Source organism: Pleurodeles waltl, chromosome 5, assembly GCF_031143425.1.
Source record: "Pleurodeles waltl isolate 20211129_DDA chromosome 5, aPleWal1.hap1.20221129, whole genome shotgun sequence".
Classification (NCBI taxonomy): Eukaryota; Metazoa; Chordata; class Amphibia; order Caudata; family Salamandridae; genus Pleurodeles; species Pleurodeles waltl.
In genome coordinates this window covers 1,539,318,411-1,539,341,991 of record NC_090444.1, presented here as the reverse complement: position 1 = coordinate 1,539,341,991, position 23,581 = coordinate 1,539,318,411, and the positions used below count along the sequence as shown (strand labels likewise).

Below are 23,581 nucleotides of genomic sequence, written 5' to 3'. Positions count from 1 at the left end.
GTCCAAGTGCTGCCATCCCAAGATTCTGAATCACAACCGGCCTCCCAGACAGCTGTCCTTTTTATTGGTGAGCGCTAAGCGCTCCGTCCCATGCTATAATCTCTCTTTGGGCTTCTAACCATCCCCATGTCACGACAGTCACTTTCATTGGTTCGTGGGCTTGCCTTTTAAAAATCGGCTTGCTTTCATTTGTGAAAGGCATGCATACGTCATGCCTCTTCCGGTGTTTGGCCCACCTACACAGCACCGGTAAACTACTGAAACCATTTGAGGCGCGATGTTTTCAGCATGGTTTCTGGACTACTTTATCTTTTTATTTTCCATGCTGGAGTTCACATAGCGCAATCGCGCTCGATTTTTCTGTTTTCAATTTCAGCGCGACTGCGCTGCATTTTACATAGTGCGACTGCGCTGTGATTTTGTTCTTGTAATTTGTGTGGCAAGAATAGTCCTGTTAGGAGTTACAATGCTATTAGCTCTAACTCGAGCAAATGAGAGACCTGTTGCATTGCAAATGCTTGTTTTGATTGGAGTGTTTTTAGTAAGAGGCAGGACTAAGTTGGTGTTAAAAATTGGGTTTCAAATTGGCGGGAAGAAGTTCACTGGGAGCAAGGAGAGCGTCTCTGTAGTGGTCTGCAAGTGCGAAGAGTTGGCCGGGCCTTGCGGACAGGTGAGCTAGAGCCTTGCGGTCAGAAGCGCGAATGCTTGCTGTGCAAGGAGATGACCTTGCAGCAGCTCGCATTGATTCTTTGGATGAGCGGTGCAGTTCGCAAAAGCTTGCTTTCAGGAGCAGGAAAGCCACTTCCAGGGACTCAGGACCTGAGAGGCGCCTCTTGGGGGTCAGGAGCTCGTTGAAGATGGGTCCGGAGTTGTGGGGAGCATGTTATGTCCCGGAGGATCAGATTAGGAGGCCAGCAGAAAAGCCCTTGGAGTCACTCTGGGGTCAAGCTGAAGTGCAGGTCCTGTTCTCTTTCCCCAGGCAAGAGGATAGCAGGTCAGCAGTTCCTTGTAGAGCAGCAGTCTAGCAGAGTAGTAGTCCTTGTAGCAGCATAGCAGTCCTTCTTCCTGGCAGAGTATTCACCGGTCCAGAAGTGTACGGATTTGGCGGTGTCCAGTACTTTAACCCAGTTGCCAGTTATGCCTTTGAAGTGGGAGAGACTTCAAAGAATGGTCTTTGAAGTGCACAGAGGTTCTCCCTTCCTGCCCTGGCTCCAGACTCACTACACGGGGATATATAGCCCTTTGTGTGGTCACAGGACATTTCCCATTTTCCCATTCAGATGTGTCAAGGATGGTCCACCAGGTTGTGGATGGCCCATCCGTCACACCTTACCTCCCTTTGTGTGGCTGTCTAGAGGGAATGCACAAGACCAGCTGTCACCCCATGCCAGATGTATATTGGACACCAGATGGCTAAACTAAAAAAAAAAAACTAAAAAAACTAAAAAAAAAAAAACCCACCAACTTTCTAAAAGTGGCTTTTTTAGGATTGCAATTTAAAATCTGACTGCACCATAAGCTGTGATTTTAAATTATTAGTCCAGCGACACAAAACTTGACAAACATCTCTTTCAGATTGCAAATTACGCTTTAGTAAAATGGCACACACAGGCACCGCAATGGCAGGCCTGAGATGTCGGTAGGGGGCTATTTAAGTGGGTGGCACAATCAGTGCTGCAGGCCCACACATAGCATTTAATGTACAGGTCCTGGACACATGTAGTGCACTTTTCTAGGGACATCTAAGCAAATTAAATATGTCAATTGGGGTTAAGCCAATGTTACTATGATTTAGGGGAGAGAGCACAAGCACTTTACTGGTTAGCAGTGGTAAAGTGCACAGAGTCCTAAAATCAGCAACAATTAGGTCTGAAAAGTGGAGGAAGTAGTCAAAATGCTGGGCGTGTCTGTGAGTTAATACAGCTGTTTGATTCTAGCTTTGGACTTGGATGATCTCTCTTTAGCTTCATTATTGAAATGTAAGAATCTCATTTTAAGGGTGTCAGGTAAATATGAACGAAGAAAGAACATTTACAGGTCTAACCTTTCCAAAATAAAAAATAATGCCCTTTAAATACCAATTTGCCAACATGCCATAAGCATCATAAAGTGGATAATGCAGAAGGAATTGTACTACTGTATCTCATTACCATCTCATCTTGGTCCTAATTACTGAAGGCAAGACCTCACCTGGAGATAGGCATTATTTGCTCCATTACCTTTTCTGTGTTTTACAACGTCCCACCTTAGCTTTAACTACGTGTCTATCCTTCATAAAATCCTTTCCCAAAATTTGGTGTAATAGGCTATATCTTTTGTAGAGACATTCTGTTTATTTGAGGGAATAATGAATGCTTCTTTAACAAAGACTTTAAACTTTGAATCTATTTTATGGTACATTATTACATTCTGCCCTACCACTGCCTGATGATGAGGTTTCCAAATGAATCATTTTTGTGAAGTTAGGCATATTTTTAAGCAGCCAAGATGATGTGTGGAATTGTCGGGAACCCTGGAATTTGTTCTCTCAGGGGATCTGGCCCAGTGGCGCAGGGACGCTGGAAAATATTTCTCAGGACAAGCTTGCTATGAGCCGGCCTTGGAGACTGTGGCAGATGTCATAGTGGCGGCTGGGGAGGTGAAAATGGGTGGGGTCACAAGGTAACACAGAGCAACACTTCTGGTGCAAGATCGAAAGAGCCAAAACATTCCAGAAAAGTGGAACATTTTCAAATAAGTCTGATGGTTCCAGACACGTTCGAGATAGTAAGAGCTGAGCACCACTGACAGTGTTACACTTTGCCTGGCAACAGTCGTTGAAAGGTTCTCTATTTCGTTCACATAGTTTGCACTGTTAGCATTTTCAGCACCTTTTTGCTTTGCTTCCCTTAGGTTTCCTAGGGCGGTTAGGGCAGCTTGGGTTAACCATTCGTTACACAGATACAGAGCTTTGCTTACTGCCCTTCTGGAACTCCAGCTCAGGCTTCAGACACTCTAAATAATCCTGGTGTCTCTACTATTGGAGGTTGATCCTTGTATTCGGTTCCCGATTGTATCCTAGTTGTCTAGGGGCTGGTTACAGTCTTTCCGCTTCCATACCCTAGGGAAGGCATTCTACCGATACTCACAAGATGTACTCTGTTGTACACAACTATATTTAGATTAATGGTACCTTGTCTTATGGGATTATAGGGGCTACCAGTCAGCCCACTGTAGACTGAGGAACTTTGCTGCACACCTTTTACCAGCCCCTCCTCTTGAGGTCTGCTGGCCGAGATGCTTATAGTTTCTTTTTCTATTTCACATACCCTCTTCAATACAGATATTTTCTAACTGAAAGGGATAGGGGTGGGGTTAGCAGAGTGGTGTGGAATTTAATAAAATATCTTCTTGTCCATGGGACAAGGACATGTTGCTTCTTAAATCTACTTGTCCTATAAAAAATCTACTTGTCCCTTGAGTGTCATGTTGTGCGGCAACAAACTATGGTAGCAACCTAATTATGTAAGAGCTCTGATAATAGCCCCTCTGACTATGCCAGGGCTACTACTATAGTAGGGATTGAATACTTGCAATCCTAATCTCCTCTATAGCAATTTATTTATTTTGCCAGCTTTCTGCAGATCTACATGCTGGGGTTGGAGGAAGCAATAAGCAATAGTTCCATGGCTGGAATGCCATTGAGTATGCAAACCTACTAACTGTCATGTTTTAAGGATTTTCACCAGATCTTCTCTAATTTGTTACCATAATGAGAAAGGCTGGAAATTTACTCACGACAATGGCAGAAGTAGAAGTTCTTCCAGGGTTGGGAAAAAAGTGGTAGGAGGGAAAGTGAACTTGTAAACGCTCAATAGATTTCCACATGAGCAAATCTACACATGCATATTTGCTAAAATACAGTTAACAAATATTTTGTAGGAGTACAATTTCCTGACCTACTTCTGTAAGTTCTTGTGAATTAATGAAAGGCACTAATTCAAAGACATATAACATGGGTGCACATTTGTAACTTTCATTAAGAATTGGGTCCCTAATTAGGTCTGGCGTTAAAGACATTTTGTTTTAATTAAACTTCTATGTCTCTCTCTATCGGCTGGCTTTACTGTGAGTGATCACATTCGTCTCTTCCACAAGGAGCATATTGGCACACAAAGTTTTGTTCCATGCCAGGAACCACTGAGGCAGTCGATGGCGTAACGAAACTGGAGGTGCTCCCCCTGCAAAGAACATGGAGGGGGACCACCTCATTCCTCTCCACCCCCCCAGACTCCCTCAGCGCAGGTGCTGTGCTGATTGGGCCACCTGGAGGGGGGCTGTGGGGCCTTTGTTAGGACACTGGTAGCAGTGTATGCTTTTTGAAACCAAAAAAACGTTTTTTTGCTTTTTTCAATATTTGTTACAATGGTGAGGGCCTGGCAGCTCCAACAACAATAAAGGGTTACAAAAGCCTTGTAAAAACAAGACAATCATTGACAAAACCAAAAGACTCACAAAAACGTTGGGTCGGTTGGCTTTGCCAATGCTTGTTTATTTTCATGCTTTCCATAATCTCATTGAAAATGGTTACACTGAATATTTTTTAGAAATACTAGCATGCATCAACACATTTTACTACATTACGCTTTAAAGAAATAGCACCTAAAATTTCATAGCAGCAAAACTCTTTTTTTCCTACTTGCATTTTTTTTCGGAACTCTTGCTTACATGCTTCAGCAAATATTTGCATCTAATCAGAGAGCATTCTGTGAGCATTTACTTAGTCTCATATTGTTAAACGTTTCAAACATGTATGTACATTTTTTTTTTTTTTTTTTTAACTAGAACCACTGTCAGTAGTGCAGTGTGACCATAAAACGTTTATTTACAGCGCGCACCCTAATAATGAAGTCTTTTCATTAATGAACCATAAATACAAGTTCAAACAGCATTAACATATGGACACACATTACTTCAACTGCAGAAAGTTCACTTCTCTGTAAACTGGTAGCCAAAGGGTTTGTGCTGCATGGGGTTGGGCCTACTTGTCCTAAGGACAAAATAAACATGAAAACTTGTTGCCCTTGATCTCAAACAATATGTCCCGGCAGTAGGACGATAGGAATTCCACATCCCTGTAGCATCAGAATCCTTGGCCTAATTTGAAGTGAAATACACACAGGAGGATGTTTTTAAGCAGATTCACCTTGTTGGTACATAGAAAGATCCCCTGCATGGCTATGGAGTTATCAAAATTCCCATATCAAGCTGGACTAATTTTGATCCCAGCCTCAACACACACAACGATTATGCACGTGCACGGAGTCCTTTCCATGATATGGACGGAGACCCAGAGCAGGGCTTGGTGGTCTAGAGGGTACACAGTGGGCACCTTCCAGTTAAAGAGTGACAAGATACACTCTTTTCCCTGGTACCTATTTGATACAGCAGCCTTCTGGCTTGTCCAGAATGTTTCAAATTATTTTGCCACCCCCTATAATCAAGTTCTTTAACCATCCATGTGGAGTATGCATGTTGGGTGTGTCTGAGCTACTTATGTGTACATTCTGCATGTGCTACTTGTTTGTGAAAGATGCATGTGGAGAGAGAATGGTACCTGTGGCCGACACAACAATATACTTCATTTTTGTATCAGGCATGCTTTGGTGGTACTTAAGATGCAGGCTTGACCAGGGAAGCAAGTAGTAGATGCCTATAGCAAGGCTCCCCTAGAACATTCCAGGAACCCTTTCAGTCAGTCAGACAGACAGAGGAGTGTTGTTGGAATTCAGGAAGAAGACAGCGGGTCCCTTGGACAATAAGGAGTTTCCTCCTGGCCCATTGTTTCTGGGAGAGGCTACCACCCATAGGGTGAGAGGTAGTAAATATTGCTTCAGAGAGGAGACTCCAAGTTCCATTTGCTTTCCTGTGGAAATTTGCAAAAAAAAAAAAAAACATGGCTGATCAGTCTGCGCAGAAAACAACAACAGCGGAACAAGCCATAAACGGTCAAACAAAGACATTGGGTTATTAGTTAAGGTGAGTGACAACCCACTTTAAGTAATAAAGGCAGTCCTTGTCAGAATGAACCACTAAAGTCCCTAAATTAACAAGAGCTCATCCTCCTGGCATTTATTTTACAGGGCATACAGGCCTAATTTATGCACAATGTTTTAAGTATTTTTGCAGTACCAAAACTGTAATAAAATAAAATAACACAATAAAAATCTCAAACCAAATTAGAAAACTAGGATAAAGTTTAAATTTAAAAAGCACCAAAAAGCTCTAAGCACCAACCACAGTGAACTGGTCACTGCAGACTGGGACCTTGGTGCAAGTTGAGGCTGGCTGCGATGGAGGGCAGGTTGGATACAGGGGCCAGGTTCGACCCAGTCAGAGATTTCAGTCTCAAAATTGGAAGCCAAAAATCTTCAGCAAGGCAAGGCAGTCGCATGTAACTGCAGAGGGCTACATGAATTGGGTTGCTGTTGGACCTGATCCAAGTGAAGCCCTTGGTTTTCAACAGGAAAGCTTGAGTTGGAGACATTCTAATTTTGCACTGTGAAGGTCCCTTATCTCCAGGCTACCTTTGGCCCCTTGAACAATTAAGATTCACTTGTTCTTAGTCACTTTTTGGGAGATCTGATTCCTCCTGTGGGGCAAGGTGGCAGGTAGGCCTCAACGAGGCCAATTACCACCTCTGCATGGTCCTGTGGATGAGGATTTGCCGTTGCGAAAAAGTTCTGAGCAGGAAAAATCTGAATCTTCAGCCCAGCAGCAACACACCTAGGTCGGATTGGGTTGGCAGGTTTGTCCTGGTCCCCTGCTTTCTAGCCAAAACATTTTTCAGTCCCATCTCAGGGTTGAAAGAAGTCCAGCCAGAAACAGCACTTGGGTGACAGGACTCACTCCAGCCGGGGTGAACAGCAAGGTCTAGGGCAAATCCTGTTGGAACTGGTCATTAGGACAGTTGCAGGAAATAATTTTGTCCCTGTAGCTTGAAAAGTGGGTCAGCCTTATTATCTTTGCAGTCCACGTCTTTCTTCCTGGTGCAAGAGGAAGCAGGTCCAGTCGTTCGGGAATTCTCTCGGGTCTCACTTAGCATGTTGTCCCTTTTTGATCTTCCTCCTGGCCATTAGTGTGCTGAGGAGTACTGGCCAATTGACATCTGTGCCTGGCACCAGCTTGTTTGGGGATTTAACCAATGCATTAATGTGCCAAGGAGTTATCTTTACCTCAGCTTTCCTGTGTGCCCTTCTGCAAACAACCCCACAGTGCTCCTCTCTGCCTACATCCATATGGTGAAACCATTCTCACTTTGTGTGGAGCCTGTGTGCCCATCCCAGAGGTGTAGCTAGGGAAATGAGCAGCCCCTTCTCTGTGAGCACTCTACAACAGTTCTGGGGTCAACTCCCCTCCCACTGAGATTGGTACCTGTCTGACTGACAGAACAGAAGAAAGAGTCTGTACAGGTGTCATCTGACATCTGCCTGTGACAGAGGAGACCCCTTTGCTTCAAAGTGAGTTCCTGGGCACAGCCCAAATGATCGTCCTGCCAGAGGAACCAAAATACGTTCCAATACCCAGGCCATTATCTATGCTGTGGGAGCAGTTTTCACTCCTTATTCAGGGCTTGAGTACTCAAAGAGCTGCAGCTGGGGACTAATGCTAATTAGCTTCCAGTGGCATTGGGCATGGAAAAGGTAACTTTCAAAGTAGTTTTTTCCTCAATATTTATAAAAAATACACCTGAATCAGGTGTTTAATAAATAATAAAAATGGAGGTTTAATCATGCTTCCAGCTGCTCCCTACAGTGAGACAGCAGAATATAAAATATTACTTCACAATGTTTCTCAATTGGCAAATCAGCTGTCCTTCAGTGAAAGTAGCTTTTGGGATCTAGTCATTTTAAGGACATTCCCATTACATTTTTAAATGTCCCACTTTTAAATGCCAAGAACCCAGCTGTATGGGCTATAAGGCCTACATAGGGGTGACATATTATTATTTAGGAAAATTGAGACCCATCAAAAGGATATGTTTGGACAGGTTGGACTGCAGTGTTTAAACTGACACATGCAGGGTACAGTGGTAGATCCCAAGCCAGGCTTGGACTGCCACTGTAGAGGATGGCACAACAGGCGCTGCAGTCCACTGGTAACATTTGAATTACAAGACCTGGGTGCACTTTGTACCATATACTATGGTCTTATAGGTATGTGGAATATGCCAATTAGGAGTATACCAATTAACCATATTTAAAGGGGAGCACAGACACTTTACTAGTGGTTAGGAGGTGTAACGTGCGCAGAGTCCTACAATCAGCAAAGAAAGACAGAGTGCAAAAATATGAGGGTACACCATTCAAAAGATGGTCATTTACTACAACCGGTTACAGAACTCAACTGCTGGATTACACAAGGACTACAACTTCTGTATAATGATGGCGCTTAAACTTACAATGAGTGGGCAAAGGTTTCCTGATCATAAGCCTGAGCTCCAACACCAAGTGTGATGGGGTGATTTTACTGAACTCCAGGGTTGGGGTGCTGAACACCAGCTCCCCTTGCCAGGTTTGAGACCAGTACCCAGAGAGCTGACAATGCTGCCAGTAGGGACTATCTATAACCCATGTCAAGCAACATAGCTGACTGAATACACAGGGGGGGCATTGGTGGTGTCCCTGCATAATGAAGATACTGTTCAGAAGAAGTGAAGGAGGCAGGGAGATCAGGTGAAATTAAACAATGCCTCTACTGCAACACGGGATGCAACCCACACCAACATACTGCACCTCAGATCTGGATTTAACTCCCCAGTACATACTGCATTGATATCTTTGGCTGAGGGTGCCCTGGAAGTTGACAGGAAGGGAATTCCACTCTACAATCTAACACTAAGAATTGCTAAACTGCTAGGAAGACCACAACCAACAGATTTGTTCAGTCATGAAAATCAAAAAGTGCCAAGCACAGTCCAACATCGTCAGGAGAAGTATCATCACTGCAGCGTAGGTATTTGAAAACAGCTTTCAAGACTAGACCAGAGGAAGACCCAAGTGGAAAGATCATAATAACTGTGAGCCCTGCAACCCCTAGCAAAGCTCTAATTAGGTTGCGCTGCCATGAATTACCCAAGGTTGTGTGCACCAGCAGTTATTGTGTGAAGATATCTTATTGGCAGGGGTAATAAAGGGACTGCATTGTCTTTGCACGGTGAGCTATGCATAGCACACCACCAGAACAGGTTTGCTCCTGCTGAGAGAGTTGTGTGCAGGCGCTATATGATCAGACAGACTTCAACAACTTCCCACTGAAATACAGAAAGGTACTGTGGTGATGCGCCAGAGACAGGTGTAAATAGTACATCTTTTGAAAAGGAGAAGGAGGGGAGAAAAGGGCTGTGAGTTAGGGAAGAATGAATCTGCAAGATTCACCACCAGACATCCTCACTGAGTTTTTCCCCACTGGCCCAACGGCCAATGTGCAGCGCTTTGAAAGAGTTTCCAGACCATGAAGGGAAGGCATTTTTCCCAATTAGAGAACACATAAATGGAGTCCAGTAGTAACCCATGATTGCCCTGAAAAGTTCCCACACTATCTAAAAAGAGATAATATTGGAGGATTTGAATTCTATTGCTAGCATTCTGACAAAATAAACAAAATGTAATACACCAAGCACATTTTTTATGTTTTTATGTGAATACCGTACATACCAAGAGGCATGGAAGAATGTTTGTTGAAGTCTTCCAAAGTACCACTGACCCTTTCAGTATCTTGTAGAACTACAAGGGATTTCATTTGATGTAGAAACGCCACGTCGGATGGAGCAATTTTCCGATTCTCCAGGAGCTGTAATATTTCATGGACAGATTCTAAACATAGACCTGATGATCTGGACTTACCTAGAGAAGGAACAAAAAGAACTCATTTTATGGGAAGAATGGATGATGTTGAAGCTTTCCAAGCTATATTTACTCATTGTTGGAGGTGACACGTTCTGGTTGGCTGAGGGGAGGCCCTTGCCAGGAAGATACTACCACTCCCATCAGTGTTGGGTGATTACACTCACTGTATAACCTGCCTCACCCTTGGGTAGCTTATCACAGAGCAGTCAGGTTTATCACAGAGGCAATGTATAAAGCACTTGCACAAAACATCCACACAATAAGTACACGGAGGGTCACAAATAAGACTTCACACAAGGTGTATGTAAATAAAGTTTGTATTCAACACACATGAATTAACACCACATGAACATCATGTAAATCTGGGCATAAATCACATACAGAAATATCACTAATAGGAGACCCAACAGTTTTACTACAAACTCAGCAGTATGTACATGTGAGAAAAATAATATTTTTCTTCCCCGCACCCACATGCGGTTCTACCCTTATGGCAGCACGAGACCCACCTCAACTATCATCCCAATTCTATATAAAACAGTTGTAGGATACATCCTGGTTCTCAACTATAGCACCAACGTGTACTTACAGAGAACTATAGCACTTTTGAATAGCTCCACAGCCTAGGCCGCACAAGTAAATGTCAATGTTAACCAGGAGAGTAAACAACATGCACTACAATGTTGCCATGTGGTGAAATCAAGCCCAGACACTCAATCCCACACATTCAACTCTGCACCGCTACGAGATGCCACAGATGTCTGCCATGCTTGCCTAAACGCACTCGCACACACTCGCTTCTATCACCCTAATGCGATGCTCTGACACCCGGCAGGTGAGGTGTAAATTACAGACCTCTCTTGGACCCAAACCTTTGCTTACCCTCCAACCAATTCCCACCCCCTAAGAGTTAGAAATGAAGCAATCTCTCCCTAGATACTAGGCCACTCGCGGACGGTTGATCCTGGGACAAAGGACAGGTGAAGAAGGATAGAATGGTTGATCAGGCAACTTTCAGCAAAAAGAGGTTTGGTCCCTACTCGGGAAGTTCACTCAGGGGTCTCCAGACAGGCCTTGTAGTTCTGCAAAGCACAGGTGGTGGGTAGCCTTGGGACATGTTGTTCACAGGGGCACCCAGCCAAGCTAGATGCTCTACTTCACAGACAGAAAGTTACCAATTCAGCACCTTCCAGGAAAGTAGGCACCACGTCTGGTGTGCAATGGCTTACACCGCCCAAGACATCCCCAATGCACACAAAGAGTTTACAAAATTCTGTGACTCCTGGTATGATCACAAGGGCAGGTGTGTGATGACCCGAGTCGCACCAGACACTTCCGAATGCAGACGCAGTGTTCAATGCAGGGTCTTCCTCAGATGGAGGTCTAACGTCTGGTGCGCGATGATTTGAGTTGCACCAGACAATCCTGCTTGCACACAAAATGTTACCACTGCCATGCCTCCCTGGAAAGAGGCCCAACGTATGGTGCACTATGACTTGAGTCACAAAAGACAATCCCGCTGCTCATGAAAAGTTACCAATGCAGTGTCTCCCTGGAATGAGACACCACACCTGGTGCACGATGACTTGAGTCACAGCAGGCACTCATGAACACACAATCAGTTCCTGTTCCATATCCCCCTGGAATGAAGCACAATGTCTGGTGTTAGTTGACTTGAGCTGCAGCAGACAAATCCAGTCCGATGGACCGACGGACACACACACACACACACACACACACACCCCCCACCCACCCACACCAGTTCAGCGGTACTGCAAGAGGTACAATGTGGCACTGCTCCAGGTACGCCTCCACTTCCGAGGGTTGTAATATGCGACACTGACACCGCATGCGGAAAGGGTGCCGTCGGTTGTCGCATGACAGAAATGCGCCACACTTGACAACAGCAGGCCACGCGGGATCCCGCAACCAGTAATCAGTTCACTACCAACCAAACTCTTATGCATGACGTGGCCCCATGATGAAGGGCCACACTCCTTGGATGCAGGCAGTGCTTTGCAGGCTCTGCACCAGGCAAATCCGGTCTCCAGGTCCAATACTTAGTTCAACGATCACACCACTGCTACAAGGTGGACTCCTGCAGATGACGTAGATGCATATGAGGGCACCGCTCTCCAGATGGCACAGTAGACAGTAAGGGTCCCTTGCAGGAGGTCTTTGATGTTGCCGAGACCGCCATGCAGAACAGGGGGGCAAGCCAACAAGCAATTAGAGAACACACTTCAGAGTGGCACACTGCAGCAATGTGCCCAGGTCAGCCACAATGGAGGACGGATGTGCCATCCTCCAGTAAATACTCCTTTCCACAACAGATTTCTTAGCAGTGTGCAGAAGGGGTGCTCTGTCCTGCGAGCCCGCAAGTGTATCTCTAAATTGCTGAAGTGTGGTTCCCTTAGTTAAATCGAAATAGGCCTTTAAGTTGGAGGTGGTTCAACGGGTTCCCCTTTGAGCCACAGATGTCTCCCCTAAGTTTCAGACCTGTCTGCCATGGGATGTTGGAATGTAGGTCCTTATCTTTAATGGTGTCATGATCTGACTCCAAGAGGCAAAGTGTCAAAACCTCCCTCCAGTCTATCCAGCCAGGCCCTCAGATGGCAGAGGTCTGTTGTTTCAGCTGTCCACGTTTTATAGCTGTCGCTGGGGAATGCACATGTGTGTTTTCCCCCAGCCTCCAGTGAAATTAAGCTTGGATTGAGGTGCCACTGACAAAACCACCTTTAACATTGGAAAGGGTTTTTCATTGGGAATCTAATGATAGTAAACACGATGAGGCTGCTCCACTGCAATCCACTATTGCAGCTAGGAGTAATTATAAACTTTCCCCCGTATTAACCTGTGGGTAAAGCAGCTCTCAAAGGCAGTGAAAACACACATGGACATTCTTCACTCCATGGGCACATGTGCCCTGGCGCATGCACAAGTCTGCAGGGGCAGGCTGGATACAAGCTTTGAGAACACCACAAGGGTGCAAGTGCACCCATTCAGGCCTGCTGTGTCAGGCTCATTATATACATAAAAAACACAAAGATGCAAGTGTCCACCTATAAGCAAGCCATGGCAGGCTCAGCATATACATGAAAACACCAATGTGCAAGTGTGCACATAATGGTAGGTTCCTAACTTATGTTGGGAGGGTGCATGCACACTTTCACATTGTACTTAGAGGGGCGTGGAAAAGCACCCACAGCCTTAACGTGAGGATCAGTAAAACCTAATTAAAGAGCTAATCTCCATGGTTGCAAAGCGTATGTGGGGGTTCTCTACTACCAGGGCATGGGACACTCATGCCTCCCTGCCTTCTGTCTACCACCTGCTCTGCCCTCCAAGGGATGCTCTTTGGATATTGGAAGGCCTACTCAGGGCTGGCTCCTGTGGGGAAGATGCCGCCCTAAGCCCCACAGGCCTGCAATACCATGCCTAATACATGTTGGTCTCTGGTGGGTGGCACACTCAGTACAACATGCCACTAGTAGCCAGGGCTGTTTCCGCCCCAGGTATGTAGTGTACCTTTTAACAGGGCACTCCTGGTACGGCACCTCAACCAATCACGCTAGCACCTCTTCCTGGCACGAGTAGAAGGGGCGCACGCACTTTCCCCCTGCAGTACAGTGGGCAAGTGCCCAGGGTCCTAAGGCCATGCACAGAGACGGCAAAATGATCCTTGCCAAATGTTGTCATTATATAGCAACAAAATTTGACACCAGATTCTTGGTTATGTGGACCCTTGAGGACACAGCAGAAATGCTGCCACCATCCGTGCTAGACTCCACCTGTCTGGCCTTGACGTCCAGCCCCTTCAGGCTCTACTCATGTGCCAACATCAACTTTTTCTCTTCAATAGCCAATCCCTTTTGGCTCTCCTCTATTTCCATGGCTAGTTTATTTTGGTTTGGCTTCATCTCCATGACCAATCTTTTCTCCTCCAAGTCCTATATCCTTTCCTCCAAGGCTTTCTCTACTCAGACCCTGGTCCAGGTCATCCTCCACAACCACCTCATCCTCAGTCTCCTCTGAGGTCTCATTTGCTCCAGCATGGGCTTCTGAATAGGCTCTTAGTGCCCTTTGCAATCCTACCTTTTTGCTCCTTGCAGCCAGCCCAAAACCCTTACAGAAATCCATGAGCTGGGCCACAGTGTAGTCCTCAAGCTTGGCCAGCTCAAACTCCATCCTTGCAAGTGCAGATGCAGTACTTCCAACCAGAGACATGGTTTAGGGTAAAAATCAAAAATGCCTATTACGGAGGATTGAAAAATTAAAAATGCCAATTGAAGGCAATCAGAGGCGATTGATTCGAATTGGTCTAAGTGTGAGGAGTAGTGCACACCAAATTACAGTAAGGCACTGCACAAATACAAGTCTTATCCTCACCACTGATCACCAGTGTTAGAAATTGAGCCTCTAGTCGACAAAGGTATGCGCCCTGTCCAAGTAGGGACCACAATCCCTAGTCAGGGTTAATCAGATATAAAAACTAAATTAACTTGTGCTCACCTTCTGGTAGCTTGGCACAGAGCAGTCAGGCTTAACTTAAAAGGCAATGTGTAAAGTATATGTGCAACACTTAATTACAGTAACAGTGAAAGACACCACAAAAAGACTCAACACCAGTTTAGAAAAATAGATAATATTTATCTGATTAAAATAAGACCAGACCAACAAAAAAAACATAAGTATAAGTTGAGATAGGAATCTGTAAAGATTGACTGTCAAAACAGTGCTTAAAAGTCACTAGTGGTCAAAAGGTTACTTGGGATTGCAAGAGATTGGTGCAAATCCAAAATCCAGGCCGCCCATGATGGAGGGTAGGCCGGCTGCAGAACTCACGCAGGGTCTGCTGAACAGTACCTTTGGTGGAGCAAGGCATCGTTGGTGAGAGAGATAAGGTGTTAATATTTTTACCACGCCTGGGCACTGCGTCGGCAGGCTCTGTGTAAGTGGATGCAATGCATTGCTAACAGGCTTAGTAGTGCATCATCAAGCCATGCAGTCCATGATCAGCTGTTGATGGCCAGCTGCTGTGTTGCTGTAGGGATGCAATGCGTCTAGTTTTCTGCTGCACGCTGGCGATGAGTCGCTTTTGAGGCCCATGACTGGAAGGGGCACCTGAGGTAAGAGTATGACTCAAAGGGCAGAGTCCAGCAGCATTTGGAGAGTTGCAAGCGGTCTATGATGTCCCTGAGACTGCAGAGAACAGGGGGCAAGCAACAAGCCCTTAGAGATTCTTGGTTGCAAGGATGTAGAGAGCAAGTACAGTCCTTCTTAATGCAGGACAGAAGCAGCAGGCCAACACAGAGGAGCAAACAGCAAAGTGGCAGTCCCTCCTACAGCACACAGCAGCAGTAGGCCAACAGAGCAATGCAGTTGCAAAGTGTCAGTCCCTCCTGGCAGCACAGCTGTCCATCTTCCTGGCAGACTGTCCTTGGTTTCCAGTAGATAACTGATTTCCTGTGGCCTGGGGTCCAGTACTTCTACTGAAAAAGGCCTTTGATGTGCAGGAGACTTAAAAGGAGTCAGTGCACCAGGGTTCCTTTTATCCTAGCCCTGTCTGCCAGGTGGAGTCCTTTGAGTGGAGACAGGACACTTACTATTGAAATGTAAGTATCAAGCCCTACCATTTCCTCTGGCCAGAAGACCCATCGGTATGCAGATAAATGCAGATGCAGCTGAGTGTCCTTTGTTTGTGGCTGTCTAGAGGGAATTCACAAAGAGTAACTGTTGTCCAGCCCAGATGTGTATTCAGAGACGGGCTAAGGCACAGAATGGTTTAAGGAAGTGGTTCCCAACCTGTGATCCGGGGACCCTGGGGGTCTGAGAAGCCTCCTCAGGGTGTACACGACTGCTTAGAAAAATAAATAATATCAGCAGATTAGGTCCACAGCTTTCAGTAACGACTTAATGGAGGGTCCTTGAATTCCATTAATAATTCAGTGGGGGTACCTGAGTTCTAGTAATGATAAAGTGGGGGTCTACAGGAGTCAAAAGGTTGGGAACCACTGGTTTAAGGTAAGAAAATGTCAACTTTCTAAGATTGCATTTTCAGACTTAAAATTTAAAATCCGACTTCACCATATGTTGAGATTTTAAATTGTGAGTCCAGAGGCACCAAACTCCATAACTCTATCTCTTCACAATTAGAAATTACACTTAAAATATGATTTAAGGTAATTCCAATGCTATCATACGGGATAGACAGTCTTTTTAATAGTGAAAAATTAATTTATGAGTTTTTCCACAATCTGGACACGTTAAACTTAAAAGTACATGTCTAACTTTTTAAATACACTGCTCCCTGCCCTTGGGGCTAACTAGAGTTTGCCTTAGGGTGACTTAATAATAAAAAGGAAGGTTTGGGCCTGGCAAGTGGGGACTCCTGCCAAGTCGAAATGGCAGTTTAAACTGCACACACAGGCTCTGCAGCGGCAGACCACAGACATGTTTGAAGAGCTACTGCAGTGGGTGGCACAGACAGTGCTGCAGGCCCACTAGAAGTGTTTAATTTATAGGCCCTGGGCACTGATAGTGCACTTTACTAGGGGCTTACAGGTAAACTGAATATGCCAATTGTGGAGGAGCCATTGTTTCCATTTACAAAGTGCAGAGCACCTGCACGTTAGCACTGGTCAGCAGTAGTGAAGTGCTTAGATTCCTAAAAGTCAGCAAAAACAAAGTCCGAAAACAGGAGGTTCAAAGGGCAAAGAGTCAGGGGAAACCACGCCAAGGATGTCAGGTCTAACATGTTTGATAATGGCTGACCTTGGAATGATGCCACCATACTCATTTGCATGAGACTGAGGGCGATGTTAAGAAGATATCAAGAACCAAACCAGTTGATGAATGGAGTTCACTCATTTCTTAAGGAGGATTTACAGGGATGTAGACCACAATTCTAAAATAAAAACAGGACTTTTCAAACATGTAGAAATATGTCAAAGATTGAGTCTCATTAAGTGAACACTTAATCAGTTGCAACAAATATAATCTGTCTGGTTTAACTTTTCTCTACCCTAAAACTGTCAGTGTGCTACATTCTTAAACCAGATACCACTTCTGTTCTAAAATTAAAGGACCTTTAACAAAAATTAAAAAGATATTCCCACATAACTGACAGACTGTAAAACTTAACTCTTTCAACCTCAAGGCATGGGCGCAGAATGTCAATTATACCACATATACAAAACGCAGTGCAGTGTAGAATACATCATTATTTTCATGTATTGTTTAGCTTTATCTAAAATTTACAAGTTTTAGGGAAATATTTCTCATGGATACAAAATACTACAGAAACAAACAGATTTATGAAATAAAACTTTTCAATTTAAAAAAACTGGTGCACTTTAAAACTAATCAAAATGGATGAATTCACTCAGCTACTGAAAGGACAGCATTTTTTAAGTTTCCTAACATACTAAATATTTTTCTATGCTTTTTGATCAAATAAATAAAGTTGAATAGAACGTGACCTAAAACTCTAGACACATTTTAAGGAGAATAACAAACACTGTTCCTTTGTACAGCCACTGTCTACACACACTGAATGAGCATTGTTAATCCACTGTACAAACCCTTTTTGACATACGTATGTAGATTCCCGAATATATGTGGCTTATATATGGGTAAGAAATGGGTTTGTAAATACTAATTTGAGTTTTTATTTCCATAAAACTTTTTAACATCTCCTTCAAATCAACAAATCCAAATAACGTTCCAATATTTTCTGGGTTTTTGTGGATATAAAATCCAAGTTGAGACCTAACTTATTATGCTTTTGTTTTAAAAGCCCAGTTACACTAGCCATCTCTGCAACATTAGAGTATTTGACCCCCTTCTGCACGAGTACATGAGAATAAGTGACAAACATTTAGAAGTGTTTTATGAATAGCAACTAGTCTCTGCTCATTCATAATCATACACACCATTTGATATTCAGTAAAAGTCTTATGATATAAGAAACAATGTGTAGAGAGCCCACTTGAAGAATCCTATAAATACAAGCTAGGGCTAAAGGTTTAATGGAAAGCCTCTGTATTCATAACATTTTCTCAAAGGTTTCTCTGACACCAAAGCAGAGATGGATGATATTAACTACATATCCCAGGATAAAGAAGGGTAATATAACCAGCGCAGCTATATGATCAAATATGTCACAGATTTTATCTGAAAATTATTCCAAATACAAACACTCTAGTCTTAGCTGTGCATTTCTAAATCAGAAAGGAAACAATCACAGATATAATTATTTTAGTTCTTAAAATAACATTATGAAATATAGATAGTCAAATGTCCTTTCGGGTTTTGAGGTGAGTTCACTTGGAGAATCGTGATATTATTCCTAGTTAAGTAGTTTAAATACTTTGATCAAAATGTAGTACAACCGTCTCTTAGAAACCAGGATTGCAATACATTTTTAATAAATAAATTAAAAAAATATAAAAAAAATAAAGAGGGAAAAATGGTCTTGATTACAATAAGCCCACATTCGAAGCCTAATTTCCACATTGACTAACAATGCTTTTTTTCAATGAAACAGATCGTTTTAAAGCAAGAAATTGTTCCTTTGTAAGTTTGTATCAGATGGATTTTACTCAAGCAATTAAAATAATAAGTAATAGTAACATCACTTTCATTACTTATCCAGTTTCCACACTAGAAATAAACCTATGTGGCTGCATCACTGCTTATAATTTTATGAAATACAGATCGGTATGCATTCAATGGTAATAAAAAGGGACCAAGGATCACCTTTATAACTGTCGAAGATTTTACATGATTTCAATCAATAACAGAATTTTACAACTATACAAGATAATTTATTGATACACCTTTATAAGGTTAAAGGTCCCCCAGACTGGACTATCTTTTGTAGAAAGGGCTTTAAGCTGCACAATCGCCATACGAATATTTCAGAAACAGGTATTATTTATAAATAATTATCACCAGATGAATAAAAAAATAATAATCACCTACTGTCAGTAAAATAGATTTCTTTTGTTGCCTGTAGAAAACTGTAGATCTCATTCACCTTGTTAGCCACAGCCTCATGGTCTGATATTTTATTTCCATCTTCCTCTGGCTGATATAAAAAATCACCACAGGTAGCTTTCAAAAGTGATCCAGCAGCTTTTATCTTCTCCTTTTGACGCTTCTTTTTCAATTTTCTTTTTTTGTTTTTGCTCATTTTTGTACAGTTGGTCTGTATAGTGTGCTCCTCTTTCAACGAATGTGTATGTTCTGCACTAGGATAATTGGGGAACTGGAGATTTAAGTTCTTCCTCTTTTTTCTAGCGCGTCTCCTGTTGAAATGTCTGGGAGAATCATCATCTGCAGATCAATGGAAGTAAAGTAAAATTCCACAAATGCACTAGGTAGTACTTACACGGATTTATTAACATATGTTGAAAGTTCTTACTACTCAAATTCTACTTTTAATCAATGCATCCATTATACCAACAGGTGTGTTAAATGCAGGAGGATATACATTAAACTTGATTTTAAAACTCTAAAGTGCATGCAATGTCACAATGTTGTTGTTCTAACTGCACCTCAATATACGAGTTGCACCATTTTTTCACTAAACAATTTTCAACCCACTATTTGGTATCCAGTTCAGTGCAATATTGAGGTTTGACTACTTCTTAGTTATTGTGAGTCAGAGGGGGAAGATATTGTGATACATGATTCCTACTGAGAGGAATTACTGACCATGCCCCACTGTGCACCAGACTACCACCATGATGATACTACACAGGGAACAGCAGAGTTTAGATCCATGGGATATCAAGGACTGAGACGCCAGACAATACCTAAGGGAGGCAACACAGTCCTACTTAGTTGAGAATGTAGGATCAGTGCCATCAGGGGAGACAGTCTGGAAGCCTTATAAAGTGTTTTTTAGGGGGCGATTTATACCCATAATTGCAGGCAAAAGAAAGCGCAAACTCCGCACTGTACGGGAACTAGAAATGCAACTTCCTCAATGGGAGAGTGAACACATACAGTACCCAATGGTGGACCTTGCACACTACAACCTAGATAATGCTATCAACAGATACTAAAAGAAGAACCCAGGGCACTCCATCATGTGAAATAACACAAACTATATGAAGTAGGCACCAAAGCAAGCAAAATATTGGCCTGGCTGGCCTGCAGAGAGGCGGGTCATAGATGGGTTCACAGAATTACTTCCCCAACCAGGAGGTGGCTGACTTTTGCTTGATATCACACACGCATTTGCATCACACATAATCATTCCCAGACGGGATATAAATAGGCAGGGCACTAGGCCTTGGTTAGAGACATCACTATTGGAAGGAGTGGAACTAGAAGAGGCAATACGACAATTAAAAGTAGGGAAGCACCAGGTCCTAATAGACTCCCACACAAATTCTTTAAAAGTTTGAGCCGTACACTCAGTGGGCCTCTCCTCCAGATGTATGCCACTGCCAAGCAGGATGGCGTATTTCCTTGCGACAGCCGTATGGCTGATTTCCTTGCGACAGCCGGATGGCTGATTTCCTTGCGACAGCCGGATGGCTGATTTCCTCGCGACAGCCGGATGGCTGATTTCCTCGCGACAGCCGGATGGCCGATTTCCTCGCGACAGCCGGATGGCCGATTTCCTCGCGACAGCCGGATGGCCGATTTCCTCGCGACAGCCGGATGGCCGATTTCCTCGCGACAGCCGGATGGCCGATTTCCTCGCGACAGCCGGATGGCCGATTTCCTCGCGACAGCCGGATGGCCGATTTCCTCGCGAAAGCCGGATGGCCGATTTCCTCGCGACAGCAGGATGGCCAACATCCTCCTTATTCATACAACTGAGAAACCTATAGATGACTGTTCCTCATATAGGCCCATCTCACTAATGAACATAGAAGTCAAAACCTTGGCAAAAGTATTTGCCAATCACATAATACTAGTTATCCAAAAACTAATAGTGCCAGACCAAACTGGCTTTATGCCACACAGATACACTCACCATAGTCTTTGACACTTGTACAGGGTCATGGTCAAAAATCAGTTGATACATGAGCCTGTAGTGGTCTTATCTCCGGACACTGAAAAGGCATTTGATTATTTTGAATTACCTTACTTAACGTCAGTATTACAGAGAATGAGTTACAGTCTGAAATCTCTGGGGTGGAATTAAGTACTATACGCCCACCCACTTGCCTGAGTACAGGTAAACAAAACATTGCCCTGAGAATTCGGGCTGAGTCCCAGAATTTGAAAGGGATGCCCGCTCTTTCCCCCTCTTATTTGCGCTTCCAATGGAGCCCCCGGCAGAATGGATACCCTTCTTCGGGGTGTTACGTTGGATCTAGGAAGGGAGGATGTCAGCTCTCTATATGCAGATGATATGCCCATGCACCCTATTCCCATAGTTTTGGAAATACTGCAGATTTTTGCAAGATATTCAAGGATAAACATTAACTGGCAAAAATCGATTACATACTCGTTTTTTTAATGGAAGCCCCAGACTTTATGTTTGGTAACCTCGGACACATCCTCTCAGAGTGCAAGGCTGATGTTTTACACTGGAAGCAGTTAGCAGTGTCCATGATAGGGAGAGCGCACTGCTCAAAATGAATACACTTCTGAAATTCTTATTCATGTTACAAAACACTCATTGTGAGGTACCAGACAGTTTCTTTTGTGCTATAAATGCAGTCACAAGACCATTACTCTGGAATTGTGGGCCTATCAAGGACTGTACCCTCTGCTCTCATGGGAGGGCATTATGATGAGGGTATTGCAGGGCCAGACTTGAAATTTTACTGCTCTGTGACACAGCTGGAGATGGTGAATGACTGAGTTCGCAGGACAAAAAGGACCAGCCCTGATGGACAACAGAAGGGTTATGGCCACAAGGGGTGAAACCTGGGACCAACATAAATTACACATTCTCCGACAGAGGCTGTCAGTAAGAGCTGAAGGAGGGTAAGCTGTGCAATGGAATTGGAGAATAAAATCTCTCAGGAAATGCTGGTATGTGATACTGGCAGAGCTACAAACACGAGTGGTTTCGTGTGTGAGACCGTCTAGGCATATCCAAAGTTGGCGAGATTTGGGGCCCTCGACGTTTTACACCCTTTGACAAACCCCCAAGACCAATATGAAATAGCAGACTCCCATCATTATAAGTATTTGCAGGTTGGTCATTGCCTAACTAAATATGCATCACTACTGAATGACCTACAGGATGAATCACTGCTATAATATAGCATGATGAAGATTCTTCTACATCAACATGCAATATCCCTAATGTATAGGACACTGCTTCGTAACGGTCAGCCATCACTCAATAGTGTTAGATATAACTGGGAACAGGACCTGGCCATCCTGGATGATACTGACTGAAGTGAAGCCTGTAGGTACCCGAGGGAGGTCTCAATATGGGCTGGCTTTCATCTGATACAGTTGAAGATACTCCACTGTGAATAATACAGCTGTACTCGTCTCTTCAGGATGGGTAGGATAGGCTCCAAACAATGCCATATGGGGGGATGCAACCACAGAAGCATGCTGCTTCACACAATGTGGCAAATGCCAAAACTGGCACACTTTTGGGTGGGGGTACACCGGATCACTGAAAAGGCAGGTGATAATGCAAGGGACTCCCCTAAGAAATTTGAAAACATTTGGCGTCCAAGACGTGTAATTTTGAAGCAGGCCTTAACACAATGTTCATGTGGCCTTTGCCAGGGGCGATCAGCTAGACTGTTCTGGTAGTCCACCAAAACAAATAGGCCCCAACAATGACCAAAGGGCCAAATGGTAATCATGACGAGATAATGCCCCACCGGGGCAGGTCACCAACTTCTGCGTTTGCTGCAAGCTTTCCTCCCTCCATACAAAGATTCCCCCCCGTCTCCCCCCAACCAGGTTTCCAGAGTTTGGTCTGTCATGTACTGTATCTGTGCTAAGTAACTGTCAGTATGTTTGTTTGGGAAATCAATAAAATTTTGTTTTTTTACATAATATAACCATTGAAAAGTATTTTAGAATCCTATAAAATGATTTTTCACAGCAAGTACTGCTTTACCTGTATTTCATGTAACCACTCCTAACGTTCACAGCAAGAGGTACTAGCGCCTATTTATCTATACTTTCTTGGTATTTCAGTCAATGAAGTAACATCCCACATATCTTGAAATTAATACTCGGCTAAAAGAGAAATCAAGTCACTATTTTATAGTCCATTTGGTAGCAGCTTTTATCTTTGCAGCTTCCCAGACACAGTCGATCAGTGAGCTATTCCTGCTCTCAAGTAACAACAAATATATATGGTTGGCCAATCGCCCCATAGTCATTAAACCCAATTCTAGCCAAAGTAACGCTTGAGACATAGTGCGGCTTAAATTAATCAGACAATAAAAGGTATTAGTTTCTAAATTATGAAAGAGATTTGTTTAGTTGATGCATGTAAACCGTACAGGCATAAAATATACTATGAGTTCACAACTGTTACCGTCTTAACTGGAGTAACTTGCTGGACCAGCATATTTCCTATTAATGTGCTTTAAGTCATTGGTTATCGAAGTTGCTCTTCTTTTAAGATTATCAAATTGAGATTTACAAATTCTTTGAATCTCGTGGTCTAAATAACAAGAACTTGAAACTGGTTTAATTTCTGTATTTGCTAACTTCAATTTTAATTTACGCCTTTTTTTACC

The 23,581-nt window shown here is 43.5% G+C and overlaps 1 protein-coding gene across 4 annotated transcripts in view; it reads right to left on the bottom strand.

Annotated features, from left to right (window-relative positions):
- The window catches only part of ERICH1 (glutamate rich 1), a 141,866-nt gene that overhangs the window by 57,547 nt on the left and 60,738 nt on the right, over positions 1–23,581 (bottom strand). For 3 of the 4 annotated variants that reach the window (XM_069235826.1, XM_069235824.1, XM_069235827.1), the window contains exons 4-5: positions 18,873–19,226; positions 9,696–9,884 (exon numbers count right to left, since the gene is read on the bottom strand). In XM_069235826.1, coding sequence (XP_069091927.1) covers positions 9,696–9,884; positions 18,873–19,226 — 543 coding nt within the window. Of the gene's footprint in view, positions 1–9,695; positions 9,885–18,868; positions 19,227–23,581 lie in introns of those variants that run through there. The other variant, XM_069235828.1, reaches the window with a different exon arrangement.